General features: G+C 40.7%; 1 protein-coding gene across 1 annotated transcript; it reads left to right on the top strand.

Annotated features, from left to right (window-relative positions):
- Positions 1 to 9710: 9710 nt before the first annotated feature.
- LOC310800135 (class II histocompatibility antigen, B-L beta chain-like) lies at positions 9711 to 15792 on the top strand. The gene is made up of 5 exons (XM_083662710.1): positions 9711 to 9803; positions 11282 to 11542; positions 13837 to 14130; positions 14218 to 14322; positions 15340 to 15792. The coding sequence occupies exons 1-5, from the start codon at positions 9749 to 9751 to the stop codon at positions 15456 to 15458; spliced, it is 834 nt and encodes a 277-aa protein (XP_083518836.1). The 5' UTR covers positions 9711 to 9748; the 3' UTR covers positions 15459 to 15792.
- Positions 15793 to 16369: the final 577 nt, after the last annotated feature.

A 16369-nucleotide genomic window follows, 5' to 3' on the forward strand; every position in this document is an offset into this window, starting at 1 on the left:
GATTCAGACTGATTAGAATGAATGAAGGCAGGTTAACAAAAAAAAGTCTTTAACTGGGATCTCACTCATAACTATCCATGAGCCCCGAGAGATGCTGTCCATCTTCTATCAGTGTGATCTGCAGTATGTGTTCAGAAACAGATTACCTTGCGATGTATTTCATCTCAAAAACAAACTTTTTCTGAAACACAAAGAGAAATGGGCTGCCGACATTGGGCTCAAACCTATAACTTCGCACATTCGTTCCCATTAAAGACAATTTCTGCACCGAGCCTTATGTGTATCTGAATCTCACAAGAGCCAAAAGGTCAGTCTGTGCACAACTCAGATCCGGCACTCTCCCTTTGGCGTTAGAAACCGGTAGATTCAATTAACAGCGTGGACACTAAAGGGGGTACGGTGGCACAGTCGGTGGCGCAGTCGGTAGCGCTGTCGCCTCACAGCTAGAAGGTCCTGAGTTCGATTCTCGCCTGGGACGCTGTGGGCGCTGGAGTTGTGACCCCCCCATATCTTCAGTGCCTACTGCCCAGGTGGGTTATCTCGTCGAAAGGGCCTTTCTGTGTGGAGTTTGCATGTTCTCCCCGTACCCCCCAGGGGGTTCCTCCGTACATAACCCCCCATTAAAAACATGCAGAAGATCGTCATCCGACCAGTGACGACAACATCTGAAGTTGGTCCCCGGGCGCTGGAAAGAAAAAGCGACCACTGCTCCTGGCCTGCCCCCCTGGAGGAAAGGACAAGCCTGGATAGGTCAAATGCAGAGGACATATTTCACCGGCCACCGTCAGCATGAGTGTGTGTTGTAGCCGCATGCATGTGTTGAAGTGTTCGTGTGACAATAAAGACGGGCTGCCGTCTGAAATCGTGTTTTTTTTTTTTACGTTTTCCTTTTTCAGGACAAACTCTATACTGACAACATAATGGCACTGCTATGGGTGCAAGTTTTGCCCCCAACTATACCAATTTATACCTCGGACTGTGGGAAGAAAAGTGTATACTCTGTCCTACTAACCCCTTTTTTGAACGAATAAAATGGTATGGGAGATACATCGATGATATTTTGTTGTTTTAACTTTAACTGGCGATTTTTTACATTTGTTGTCTGCGCAGCCCCACCACACAACAGCTTTTAGCTATGTTTAATTCAAGGAAAATGACGCTGGTGTGTGGAAATGAACGGAGCTTTTGCCCCGTGATGGGCGTGGCCTATTTCATGCAGTGTCTCTATGGTCTCTATCGACGTGTCTTGTGTGATCTCCATTGAAGACTATATATGAAGTGACAGCATCAACAGCGCAGCCCAGTGGACACTGTGTGCACTGCGTGTTTCCTGCATGAAGGGGGTCGTTTTGGGCAGGCAGTATAATGCGTCCCCAGGTTTCCATTGGGCCGATGAGCTATGAGAGTAATCACACTGCCTGTACAGACTCATCCTGAGTGATTCTCCCAGAGCGGAGTGGAGACAAAATAAGCACGACAACAGTTAATTTCATTTCAGCGATGCTCAGCCATATTCTCTCACATTTTATGGATAGAATCCTAGATCATTTCAATAGTGTGGACAAGAAAAGAAATGGCTGCCAATCTGTTTGCTGTCCCTGCTCTAATACATTATATTATTTGTAGTCCTATAGACGGTTTTCACCAGAGCCCAACCCCACAGCACTTCCTTTTTCTCAGCATTCGGCAAACTGCAGAAATATTCACTCGACATCGTTACTTTCGTTTTCACCGCTCAGCTGTATAGACGGTTTTCACGGAATGGTCAGTCCTGCACTTGAATGTTTTTTTTTCTTTTATGTCCATAGCAAACACTGCAACAGGAAGTGAGCGGGGGTTCAATTTAGAATGTTTTTGTTGTCAAGTTAAAACCGTCTATAGACACCATTGCACAGCAACCGTTTTGAGGTGGTACAACAGGAAGTAAAGCAGGTGTAACCACACCCATTTTGGTTCCATATTCCATTTAGGTCAGGGCAGAGCCATATAGATAGAAGAGTTCCGACATCTCCATTCACTCCAATGGACCAGTTTTTTACTCTCCAGAGTTCCAGGAAGTAAGGTCCTGGATTAAGCAGCACTGTCGAGTTGCAGCAAAATAGACAGTTTGTGTTGTACTCTGAAAGGGTCCCCCCCCCCCCCCCCCCCCTCTTGAATCAAATTGTACATTATCAGCTTTATTTTAGCATGCAAAAGTAGCGCGAGACCCATTCCTGGCTGTTCATTGGCTAATGAGTCTCGCATTTTGGTCCTCGGCTGACGCCACTCTCTCTCTAGAGGACACTAGGTCAGGGGTGTCCAACTCATTTTAGTTCATGGGCTGCATGCCACCCAATTTGGTCTGAAATGGGCTGGCCAAAGAAAATCAATGAGAACCTATAAATGACGAAACCCACAAAGTTTCACGTTTCTTTTAATTACATTAAGAGCACATCTCAGCTACCATCAAACAAATGATCCAATGTACTCTCTGTAACTGTATTACAATCGACGGCAACTGTGCAATTCTCAATAGTCAAGGGTAATGAAAATAGTTGACCCTTTAGTAGGGGTGTCACGATACACTAATTTCACGATACGATATGATACACGATATTGGGTTCACGATAACGATACGATACGATATTTTAACAATATTCTTTTTAACAAAAGTAAATAATTTTTATGTATTTATTTATCATTTATTTAACCATGTGAGTCCCGTTGAAATCGAAACCTCTTTTCAAGGGAGCCCTGGGAAAATACTGGAAAAATAGTCTTTCATTTGAAATACACAAAATACAAAACAAATGCTGTTTTTGGAAATTGTTATTATAAAAACTATAAAACAACATGGAAGATAATGCTTCTCTTGCAATAGAATGTGTCACACTGTCACAAACTAAATGTTTGTTGCATGGTGAAAGAAAAATATAGTATACAATCTATTTCTTAAATAACTCATGCTCAATGGTCCCTAAACTTATGTAATCTTATGTACCCCTTGAGCTGTTTTGCCATGCCAGTAGTAGTCTACCCCCTCACTCATGCGTGTTGATTCTGCTAAATTTGTTCTATTATTATTCAGGAGCAAAAAAAAAAAAAAAAAAAAAATTACATATAATTTTTTTCTGGATACGCATATCGTGACGTTTCTATATCGCGATATATATCGTGCGACAAAATATCGTGACACCCTTTAGTGATGAATACAGTAAACATAAGTGGCTATTTCATATTTGTGACCCGCTCTATCAAAATGAGTCGGATGTCGCAACTTGCCGTTTCTCTTGACAGGCGATTTTATGAGAAAATATTGAAGTTGGCCGTTTTCGGGTTTCACCTGATTTTAGTCAAATAAAGCCTTGGCTTCTGTGTAAAGATTATTAAGAAATTCAAATGCTAAATATCCTATAATATGGTATAAGACAGGTGGTTTGTGTGTGTGTGTGTGTGTGTGTGTGTGTGTGTGTGTGTGTGTGTGTGTGTGTGTGTGTGTGTGTGTGTGTGTGTGTGCGTGTGCGTGTGTGTGTGTCTGTGTGTGAGAGAGAGAGAGACAGAAATGTGAGGAAATAATTTCTTAGAAAAACAAAATAATAGCCTATAGTCGGATGAACGTTTGTAGGGTTGTAAATCCAACTGATAGGCCTACCACACGGTGAATGTTATGTTCTGAACATGGGGCATATCATAATACTATGTCATTTTGTAGCTTTTGTATATCGGATTTGGAAGGCATGAGGGTTATATCAGATAGGATTTAGAAGACATGAAGGTTATATCAGATAGGATTTGGAAGGCATGAGGGTTATATCAGATAGGATTTGGAAGGCATGAGGGTTATATCAGATAGGATTTGGAAGACATGATGGTTATATCAGATAGGATTTAGAAGGCATGAGGGTTATATCAGATAGGATTTGGAAGGCATGAGGGTTATATCAGATAGGATTTGGAAGGCATGATGGTTATATCAGATGGAAGGCATGATGGTTATATCAGATAGGATTTGGAAGGCATGATGGTTATATCAGATAGGATTTGGAAAGCATGATGGTTATATCAGATGGAAGGCATGAGGGTTATATCAGATAGGATTTGGAAGGCATGATGGTTATATCAGATAGGATTTAGAAGGCATGATGGTTATATCAGATAGGATTTAGAAGGCATGAGGGTTATATCAGATAGGATTTGGAAGGCATGATGGTTATATCAGATGGAAGGCATGATGGTTATATCAGATAGGATTTGGAAGGCATGATGGTTATATCAGATAGGATTTGGAAAGCATGATGGTTATATCAGATAGGATTTGGAAAGCATGATGGTTATATCAGATGGAAGGCATGAGGGTTATATCAGATAGGATTTGGAAGGCATGAGGGTTATATCAGATAGGATTTGGAAAGCATGATGGTTATATCAGATGGAAGGCATGAGGGTTATATCAGATAGGATTTGGAAGGCATGATGGTTATATCAGATAGGATTTAGAAGGCATGAGGGTTATATCAGATAGGATTTAGAAGGCATGATGGTTATATCAGATAGGATTTGGAAAGCATGATGGTTATATCAGATAGGATTTGGAAAGCATGAGGGTTATATCAGATGGAAGGCATGAGGCTTATATCAGATAGGATTTGGAAGGCATGAGGGTTATATCAGATATGATTTGGAAAGCATGAGGGTTATATCAGATAGGATTTGGAAAGCATGAGGGTTATATCAGATGGAAGGCATGAGGGTTATATCAGATAGGATTTGGAAGGCATGAGGGTTATATCAGATAGGATTTGGAAGACATGATGGTTATATCAGATAGGATTTGGAAAGCATGAGGGTTATATCAGATGGAAGGCATGAGGGTTATATCAGATAGGATTTGGAAGGCATGAGGGTTATATCAGATAGGATTTGGAAGGCATGAGGGTTATATCAGATAGGATTTAGAAGACATGAGCATTATATCAGATAGGATTTGGAAGGCATGAGGGTTATATCAGACAGGATTTGGAAGGCATGAGGGTTATATCAGATAGGATTTGGAAGGCATGAGGGTTATATCAGATAGGATTTGGAAGGCATGAGGGTTATATCAGATAGGATTTGGAAGGCATGATGGTTATATCAGATAGGATTTAGAAGGCATGATGGTTATATCAGATAGGATTTGGAAGGCATGATGGTTATATCAGATAGGATTTGGAAGGCATGAGGGTTATATCAGATAGGATTTGGAAGGCATGAGGGTTATATCAGATAGGATTTGGAAAGCATGATGGTTATATCAGATAGGATTTGGAAGGCATGAGGGTTATATCAGATAGGATTTAGAAGGCATGAGGGTTATATCAGATAGGATTTGGAAGGCATGATGGTTATATCAGATAGGATTTGGAAGGCATGAGGGTTATATCAGATAGGATTTGGAAGGCATGAGGGTTATATCAGATAGGATTTGGAAGGCATGATGGTTATATCAGATAGGATTTGGAAGGCATGCGGGTTATATCAGATAGGATTTGGAAGGCATGAGGGTTATATCAGATAGGATTTGGAAGCCATGAGGGTTATATCAGATAGGATTTGGAAGGCATGAGGGTTATATCAGATAGGATTTGGAAGCCATGAGGGTTATATCAGATAGGATTTGGAAGCCATGAGGGTTATATCATATAGGATTTGGAAGCCATGAGGGTTATATCAGATAGGATTTGGAAGGCATTCCTCGGACTCTCTAACTTCCTCCAACAGAAAAGCAGCTTAGCCTACAATAGCAGTTTACACTTGATCGTTTCTTAATAGAGAAAAGAAGAAGGAAGCTTCTTCATAAACATCCTCCATGCATGAAAGATAAATGAGCCCTCTGAACTTCCAAAATGAGCAAGATGCGTTTAATTGCTGCTCTTCATTTTAGGAAGACGTGTAATTTATATCTTTAGATGACACAATAAAGAGGGAGGCATTCAAGCTTTTGTTCGACAAGCTGGTCTATCCCTGTTTAGTATTTTTGCTGTGCTGATGATAGTTGCTAAGAGGGTGATTTTGTCTTTGTTTTGGACAGAGTGACTTCCTGGACTCAATCTCCCACAATGCATCGCACCCTCACCTTTGACCTCTGCCAGCACACACCTGCAAATGTTCAGGACTTGTTGATTACCCCCACCTCCATGCTGCCTTTAAAAGCCAGTTAGTGCAAGCTAGGCTTTGTTGGGAGAGTTGACCTACCTCGCTGAGTATTGCAGAAAACCCACACATCCAGAGACCACGCACTTCCTGTTTGGATAGTAACACATACACTCCTTAATGTAACACACGTCTTCTTATGCCATGTCCACACGGAGACGGATCTTTTTTTTTTCGTTTAAGAAAAGTTTTCCATAAACACGGAATTGTTTCAAGAAATGTGTGTATCCACATGAAACCACTGAATACCACTGAAACCGCTGTAGTATATATGCCAGGCCCGGTAAGTGGCACTGCCACGTCACAGTGCAACGATGTGGTCGTCAAACCTCTCACTTCCCTATTCACGTTGTATTTGCGATATAGAGCATCCCGAGTATGTCCGTTACACTCAGGGTTTACATTTCATTTCATTTCATTTTGTCCAATATTAAAATATTCCAGAATTGCATGTTGTATTAAAAATAAATATTATTTCTATCTAACACGTTTACCCTGATTTTGTTTGTGTTATTGTAAAAACTTAGCCGCCGCTAAGCCTTCTGGGAAATATCCGATGAAGGGAGGGGAGGGGTGGATGGGAAGAGTCAGCTGTGTGGAGCCCTGAGGATGTTGTACACGCTGTTCTCCGTGTCCACTTGTTGCTGACGGTGGTAATAGAGGAGCATTATATTTTGCTGCAAGAGCCCTAACAGGCTCAGTAGCTGCTGTAGCACGAACGCTAGTGCACTGTTGCTGGCGGAGAGAGGTGGGGCTATGGCGTCATCGGTTCAGGAAAGATGCGTATGGGTTGTAAACACGGAAATGCAAGGGTGGCGTCTTCAGATTTATTCACTCTGGGACCCGGTTTCAAAAATTAGCGTATACTCCCAGAACGTATACTCCCAGAACGCTGGTTCCGTCTGGACGAAACGTCTATACGAGAAAAAACTTTAGCGGATACACCTAAACTCGTCTTCGTGTGGACATGGCCTGAGACGCCACATTGGCAATTTTCTGTATGATGATTTGATGTGAGATGACACAGGAAAAGAAGTGTCATTCATTAACCCAGTAAAGTATGAAATATCAATCTTAGTCATATTTCCCAGTATGTCTAGCCTATGTCAAATAATCTGTGCTGACACACATTAACAGCAAAAGAAAGGGACAATGATTACTTACATGCAGTGGACAATGCTTTATTTTAAATGTAGCTTATTTATTTTATACTACTAAATCATAGATTATTGAAAGATACTCCATATTCCAGACTGAAATGCTATAACAGAAGTGGAGTATTGGCCAGAATGACATGAACATTTGGACACTTATTCAGCGGGTATCTTGCATGTTGCGTTCAGATGCACTGTAAAAAAACAAAAACAAAAAAATTCAATTCCATTGCGGGCCGCAAGTTGAGTATCACTGCTGTAGATGATGTGAGGTGGCAGTCGGAAGTCTATCATAAATGCAAAAACGCCTCGAGATGTGTCCCTACCAAAGCTAGCTTAAAACCAAAGCTACGCCCATTGCACAGACACAATAACTGCCACCTACAGTATGTGTCACAATAGTCAAAAGACAAAGATGTTGTGTTTCTTGGAGGTGGATCACATTAAGTTCTTTGATCCTGCCTTCACATCTCTGAACACCGAGGGTGTGAGGTATGAGGAACTATGAACAATTTGATGATTGATTGATTGATTTTCTTTATTTAAGTGTCACGCTTCGAATGAAGCCCAGCCCACACGGGCTTACAGGACACTTTGACTGTTCATCATTTAAACAAACAATGATCAAAACATAAAACCAACAGAAACACCCAACATACATACGGTAAAGTTGTACAGCATGAAGAACCACAGCCTGAACCTACTTAAAGGAACACTCCGCCCATTTTCAACCAGCTTTGTATCATTAGAACATCAGTAGTATATCAGAAAACTGTAAACGGTTTTGAAGTCTGTCATTTAATTGGACAGTTATTGAGTGTTAAAGTGTGGACCAGTGACATCACTGGTCCACACTAACTCAAATGAATAACTCATTAACTCAAATCAACTCTCAATAACTGTCAAACTATTCATCATTCATCTAGTTTGACAGTTATTGAGAGTTGATTTGAGTTAATGAGTTATTCATTTGAGTTAGTGTGGACCAGAGATGTCACTGGTCCACACTTTAACACTCAATAACTGTCAAATTAAATGACAGACTTCAAACCAGTTTACAGTTTTCTGATATACTACTGATGTTCTAATGATACAAAGCTGGTTGAAAACGGGCAGAGTGTTCCTTTAAAGAGCTGTGCTTGCCTTCTATTCCAGGCCCTAGAAATAAAGTCAGCAGTCTTAAATACCTCAGTCTTAAACAACCACTCCAACTTCTGGCCATCATCTGCCCAGAAGAGCTCAGGTCTTTGCTTTTGCATTTCGTCAAATAAGGAAATCCTCAAATCATCATATAAAGTACAATAAAACATGAAATGAAGCTCATTTTCAACATCCTTTAGATCACAGACACATTGCATATCCTGTTCTCTTCTGGTATAGCTGTGAACCGCCCTACTTCAACGGCAAGAGGCAGGATACCAATTCTCAGCTGAGCACATAAAGACCTCTGGTTTCTGCTTAGAAAGGAAGTGACATGATAGGGCTCAGGACCAAAACGCTGCTTCATCTGAACATATGATCTAAGCTTAGGTTTAGACCATATGTCGTTTGCCCATTCCTCTCTGTAATTAAGAGATACAGTAACTTTTGTTTCAACATATTAACGTTACAGCAAAGCATGTTAGGAAAAATAGGCTATATGCCAGGTCTGCCTCTCTAAGAGTAGAAAAAATGTCCTTTATCCAGGGGTGACTGTGAGCCTTGTCCCAGGTGAAGACCTTATTTGTTAACCTACTCTCTGGCATATTAATGAAGCCGTATCATTTCTCCCTTTAGTCTAATCTCCACAGGTTCCCAACCCATATCACCCTGTATGGCAAGAGTAGGGGCAAATGCATGTAGCCCAAGGAAGCATCTTATGGCTCTATTCTGGATGGAATTAACTTTTTTGGCATCCTTGCAACCCCATACTCCATGTCTTTACAGAATTTCACTTTACCTATTATTGAGCCAACAGCTCTCCCAGCAGAGTCTGCCAAAATTCCAATCCCGGAATCATAGGACATACATTCATCCAGAGTAAAGCCCAAGTATTTATAAAAATCTGTATATTCCAGAGGCAGTGTTCCAAATAAGACATTCTGCAGAGAGAGATCTTACAGTAGCCTTTTTTCTGAAGTGCATCATCTTGAGTTTTACTCTGGTTGATCATAAGCCTCCATTTAGAGCACCAAAGGTGAACAATATTGATGCATTTGGCACACACACACACACACACACACACACACACACACACACACACACACACACACACACACACACACACACACACACACACACACACACACACACACACACACACACACACACACTTTAATGTGATGAAAACAAGTTGGTTCACTTCACAGCAGTGAATAGCTTTCTCCTTCTCAAACCATAATAGAGAAGTGTTATTACTGCAGCACACTTTTAAGTTGTTGACCATGCACTTCAAAATGATTCTTCTTTTCTCTGGAGCTGTTTGCATCTCTGCAGCAAGTAAGTAAGCGACAGTTTTCCTTATTACTGCTCCTCTGTGATTTCAAAATGTTTAATGTTCCTACCTCAGATCATGGGCACCTACCTGGCGGTGTTACTCACAATTTTGCGGTGTTAGTCATGATTGTGCGGGGCCCCGTCTATGTGCCGACAGGCCGTAGTGCCGACAGGCCGCAATGCCGATAGCCCAAAAGCAGAACCAGCTGATGTATGTGTAACTAAAACCATTAAAATTGACAACTGTAAAAAAGGTTGGGAACCCCTGTGTTACATAACTGGACAGTCATGTAATTCAAGTTACAGCTCAAAAAACATGTTTTAGTATCACTAACCAAATCGATATTGAAATTAATCAAATTGGAATCGAATCGGAACGAATCAGGATTAATCAATTCGGAACCTTGTGAATCGGAATCGAATCGATTCTTGAAATTTTAACCAATACCCAGCCCTAGTGATTTGTGATGCAAATTGTTACATTGTCAGGGATGTCATAAATCCCACAACATGTTGCGCCCATGGCACATTGTCTCCAGATTCTCCACCCCAGAAATCGAGCGTGCGAGATTGCTATCATCATTATCATCATCATCATCATCATTAAAATTGCCTGGGCAGGCGGGTTTCACATGACATCATCAGTGATTTGTGATGCAAATCGTGACATCATCAGTGACATCAGAGATGTCATAATTCTCACAACATTCCCACCCATGGCACATCGTCTCCAGATTCTCCACCCTAGAAATCGAGCGCGTGAGACTGCTTTCATCATTATCATCATCATCGTCATCATAATTGAAACTGCCTAGGGCAGGCGGTGTTCACGATTTTGCGGTATTAGTGACGATTCTGCGGTGTGAGTCACGTGAGGCAAATCGTGGCATCATCAGTGACATCATCATCAGTGATTTCTGATGCAAATCATGACATCATCAGTGATGTCATGAATCTCAACATGTTGCGCCCATGGTGCATCGTCTCCAGAGTCTCCACCCTAGAACAGGAGCACGCGCTACACAGAGACCTCATCAGTGATTTGTGGCGTAAATCGTGACATCATCAGTGACATCTTCAGTGATGTCATACGCTGCGTTCATGTGTTCCTCGGATTATCGTATTTTTACGGGTTGTGCCATTCTGTATTATTGTTATATCATTGGACACATACTGACATTATCAGTGTGCCAGCATCTATTTCCCTGTTTCTTTGCTGTCCTGAACCGGTAGACTCATAAATGCCTCAGGACAGATACTTTGTTCCTATAGATCTTTGTGAAAACATGTATATTGGGAATTTTCTTTTTTGTATTGTTTTCTCTCTTCTCAGTTTGGGTGAGTTACATCACTTTCTACTTGAAGTAACGTTATTGATACTCATTTATTTCTTTGAGTAAGTTGTGCTAATTATTTATTGTCATTTATTTATATAATTATTAATTTCACGTCAATACTTTTTGTGTCCTTTTTGTGTCCAGTTTTCTCAGATGGAGATTATATGCAGGCCACTGCATGCTGCACTTTCAAAGGTCCAGGCTTAAAAGATACAGAGTATACCGCACTGCATCGTTTTAACAAGAACCTAATGATGCAATACAACAGCACAAGAGGCAATTGGACAGGATTCACAGCCTTGGGAATGCACCTGGCAAAACTATGGACTAATAATCCTTATTATCAATTCAGAAGAGCACTTGAAAAGACGATCATGTGCAACACATCCATCATGGACGCATTTGGTAAATGTGAAAATATATTTTCTTGAGTTTGTGACGTAACTGGTTAGGGCTGTTGCTGGCTATGGTTAGAAGATGACAGGGTTGGTAGAGATGAGGCCACCAGAAGACACATTTACCCACTGTTTTTTTTTTTTTTTTTTTTACATTTTTTATATATTTAAAGCCCCAATCAGTAAGATTTTTGACATTTTTTACTGTAATATAACTGATTTTTAGTCACAGGACATGGTAGATTGACTTTTAATAGGGAGACCCTCGTCTTTATTCATCCCACACCGCCCTCCATTGGCCAGCACTGGGACTAAGCAGTTTGTCTGTCACGTCCCGTAGCAAGAAAAAAGAAAAAAAGAAAAGCATGCGCGCATGCACTGTACAGCGGAAGCGCTGTGTTCATGAAAACGAGGAAGTAACTCGATTCGGATTTGCTACGAAAATGATGTTTCACGGAACTATGGATTATTATTTCATCACGTGGTGAGCACCCGATGTCACAACATGTACATAGAGCTTCTGGCGCTGTGTTTTGTTGACTTTGAACGGCGATATCGTTATCGATACTAATGCACGCAGAGGGCGCAGTGGAAAACTTACTGAATGGGGCTTTAATTTTCAATTTTTAGAGAACAATATACGAACAGGACAAACAGGCTCAGACACAGGAAAAGAAAGGAAAGAAAGAAGAAGAAGAAAACATACATCAACATTGCAACTCAACAACAAACATTCAAAATGTCCCCCAGGTTACTTCCTGGTGCAGTGTTTGTTAGTACAACAACTGACAGGAAATAAGCTCCAACCCGTTCCCTATAGCAACACAATTCCGTCAAAACCGTCTCCTGCACATTTGAAAGGCAATTATGGTTGGAGAGCAGACAATGGCGTGGCCATGTCTCTTCCAGGTCTAGTGGTGAAACAGGAGTTAGGATGGCTTGGGCCTAGGGCCGTATGCACGTATTTTATAAATATCAAGGTCATTTTAACGTGGTGGCGAATATTTATTTTTTAAATTTTAAAGTCAAATGCTTCAATCTGGTGCACTTTTAGAGCAAAATTAAGAGGCTACTGGAGATCTATAAAGAACTTCACACATACACACATCACATTAGATTCACATTAGCTTGTCTGGTCTCTCTTTTCCATGTGTGTCTCCTCCTGTGCTCCTTCTCTGTGTCTCTGCTTTCTCCATAGAAAATTCATGAATTGTTCAACTTCAGCATTGCTTTGATTGACAAACAGACAAGGAACCTATAAAGAAGGAAAAGACATCACTCACATCAGTGTTCAAATTTAGCAATCTATGGAAGCAATTAAGCATTTTTCAATCAAAGGTGGAAACAACACAGATACTCTGTACCACTCTGTGATGGTTTATAGTGGGACTTTCCATTTCCCATGCCTGTCCCATTCATTTCAATAGAACTGTCTGTGAATGCTGTCTGTGATGAGAGTGATCTCTTCCTTCTATATATGTTCCTTGTCTCTGTGATGAGAGTGACCTCATCCTTCTATATAGGTTCCTTGTCTCTGTGATGAGAGTGACCTCATCCTTCTATATAGGTTCCTTGTCTCTGTGATGAGAGTGATCTCTTCCTTTTATATAGGTTCCTTGTCTCTGTGATGAGAGTGACCTCATCCTTCTATATAGGTTCCTTGTCTCTGTGATGAGAGTGACCTCATCCTTTCATATAGGTTCCTTGTCTCTGTGATGAGAGTGACCTCATCCTTATAGGTTCCTTGTCTCTGTGATGAGAGTGATCTCATCCTTCTATATAGGTTCCTTAGCTCTGTGATGAGAGTGACCTCATCCTTTTATATAGGTTCCTTGTCTCTGTGATGAGAGTGACCTCATCCTTCTATATAGGTTCCTTGTCTCTGTGATGAGAGTGATCTCATCCTTTTATATAGGTTCCTTGTCTCTGTGATGAGAGTGACCTCATCCTTCTATATAGGTTCCTTGTCTCTGTGATGAGAGTGATCTCATCCTTCTATATAGGTTCCTTGCACACAGAGAGGAGGCAAATTGTTGCATTTGTCATCAACTATGTCATATATCATGTTATTTTTCATGGCTTTAAAACATGACTGACAGATGAATAGATCTGAGGGCCAGGGCTATTTTTCTTAAAAAGAAAAAGAAAAAAATCCTCAATGGTAGATACGGCCATGCTTGGGTCTAGTATTTAGGATGTGGCCAACTGGTTACAACCGGGTCACTCTATTGAGTTGGGCTTTGGGCTTTTGGGAAGCCTTTTCACAGTATAATCATAATATAAACCTTAACTTGTTTCTTTCAGATGATTCAACAGCCACGCCCAATGTCAAGCTGAATTCAGTCAAGTTGCCTCATGGTAGACACCCCTCCATGCTTGTGTGCAGTGCGTATGACTTTTACCCAAAACAAATCAGAGTGACATGGTTGAGGGACGGACAGGAAGTGACCTCAGACGTCCGTTTCTCTGAAGTGTGGCCTGATGGGGATTTCTACTACCAGATTCACTCCTACCTGGAGTACACTGCCACTCCAGGAGAGAACATCGCCTGCATGGTAGAACACCGTAGCCTCTCTGAACCACTGCTTCAAGTCTGGGGTGGGTTGAGTGTGTTGATATATGTATGTAGGGTCAGCAAACTGTCAGTATGATGTTTATGAAAGCTTATTTTTCTCATTATTTTAGACACTTCCCTTCCTGCATCAGAGAGGAATAAAATAGTTGTGGGAGGGTTTGGTCTGCTACTTGGTTTTGTCTTTGTGAGCGCTGGATTGATCTACTACAAGAAAGGTAAAGACTCCATTTAAAATATATTAATATAATATGATATACCGTAATATAATATAATATAATATAATATAATATAATATAATATAATATAATATATTATATATATATATATATTATATTTAAGCAATATAGCATGAGAGCCAGTGTGTTGTGGCAAATATATCCTGCAGATCAGCTGTTATCCCACGAGGCCGCAGGCCGAGTGGGATAACTGCTGAGCAGCGGGATATATGCCACAACACACGCTGCTCGAGTGCTATATTGCTTTTATAAAACGGTTTCCAAGTATGATAATATAATAATAATAATAATACTATAAGTCCGACTGGCATGTCATTCTGATAGAGTCAGTTGAAACACTACTGTAAGGCGGGACCGCAAGAACGTGCGGGTGATTTGATTGGATCGTTCTGGAGACTGAAGTTGACATTGGCCAATCCTGGCGCTTGCTGAGAAGCTGAGAGCTTTCTGGAAAGCCAGACACGCAGCTCGAGCGCAGCGCTGCATTCTCAGCGCTTGCTGAGAAGCTGAGAGCTTTCTGCAAAGCCCGACACCAACTAACGTTACGGGGTTAAATGCGGGGTTAAATGCGGGGTTAACAGCCTTTTTTTTGCAAAGAAGACATTAGCCCGCGTCTATTCTTGTACAAAACATAATTTTCTGCAAAGTATTAGTAAAGTTATAAGCGAAGATCGATTCACAAGGATCTGACAGCTGTCTCCGCCATTTGTTTTTTCTACATTGTCATTTGAGGTAACCAAAGCCTTTTAGTAAGAGAGTTGCCATGGCAACTCAATAACCCATGGCCATGGGTTATTGGAGTGGGTTACTGGATTTATACAATGGCTGTGAACCAATCAGATTGCTTGATTTGAGAGAGCCGTTTTATAAATTTGCCACAACACACTGGCTCTCATGCTATATTGCTTAAATATACTATACACAAATAAATATTTGATGTAACAGTGTTATTTATTTACAACTGTAATAATGGCCATCTTACCTTGATTTCAACAGGACAAAAGGTGTTGATTCCTGTGGAAAGCCTCCCTGCAGCTGGAAGGACAGAGCAAACTGAACTACCATTACTGGTGCATACTGTCCATGGTGGTATGATTATGACACATATAGCATAAACATATATGTAATTTTGATTGGTAGGCCCAAAACTATCTTGTAATTATTTTGTTGACAATTTTGGCATTGGGTTACAAACTCTCTCTTATAGCGCTTCCTGAAATAGATGCAACAGGTGAAAAGAATACCGACAACCAGAGCAGATCAGATTAAGCAGTTTGGGGTTGCAACAGTAGCTCAATTAATTAAGTAACGCAATTTATAAACAAAACCTCCACACAGTCAGAAAGCCAGCAGCTACAGTATGACGAAACACTGATTGTAGGTTTGCTGGTTGATCAGTCATGTTGTGTTGTACTGCAAACTGTGATTCATAGTCTATTTAATTAATAATAGTGTCAGGCCCGGCGCCACGAGGGGGCCTAAGGGGGCTTAGCCCCCTCAGTTCAATTTTCGGCCCCCTCAGTTGAATTTTTTTTTTTTTTTTTTTTTTAAAGAATAGTTAATCTATAAAGGCCAGTTAGGCAATGTTTGTACCTGACATGTTTAGGCTGCTGTTTCTGCAGTCTTCATCAAATTTGATCAGTTTAAGTTGATGTAGGCTACCCCCTGTAAACATAGCTCTGTTGTTTCAGAATTGGCAGGGAAGCGCTATTTGCTGTGCTTTGGTTGTCACAAGGTGTCAGAGATGTAGCTATTTATTAAATTTGAACCTATATTAATGCCTTAATCTGCTCCTGTGAAATAAATGTTTTATTTGATTTTGAATAGTAGTCTTTCTTGTGTTGTTATTGCGCTTTTCAGAGGTTATTATGGTTAAAAAGTCCAGAAATAGGCATAGCGGGTATATAACCTATGTTTTACGATATAAAAATATCATAAAAAAAAACGAAAAAAAAGAAAAGAAAAAAAAAAACAGCCCCCTCGCCAGTTATAACAGCCCCCTCAGTCATTTCATCCTGTGCCAGCA

The sequence above is a fragment of the Poromitra crassiceps genome (genome assembly GCF_964638095.1).
Source record: "Poromitra crassiceps genome assembly, chromosome: 29".
NCBI classification, from domain to species: Eukaryota; Metazoa; Chordata; class Actinopteri; order Beryciformes; family Melamphaidae; genus Poromitra; species Poromitra crassiceps.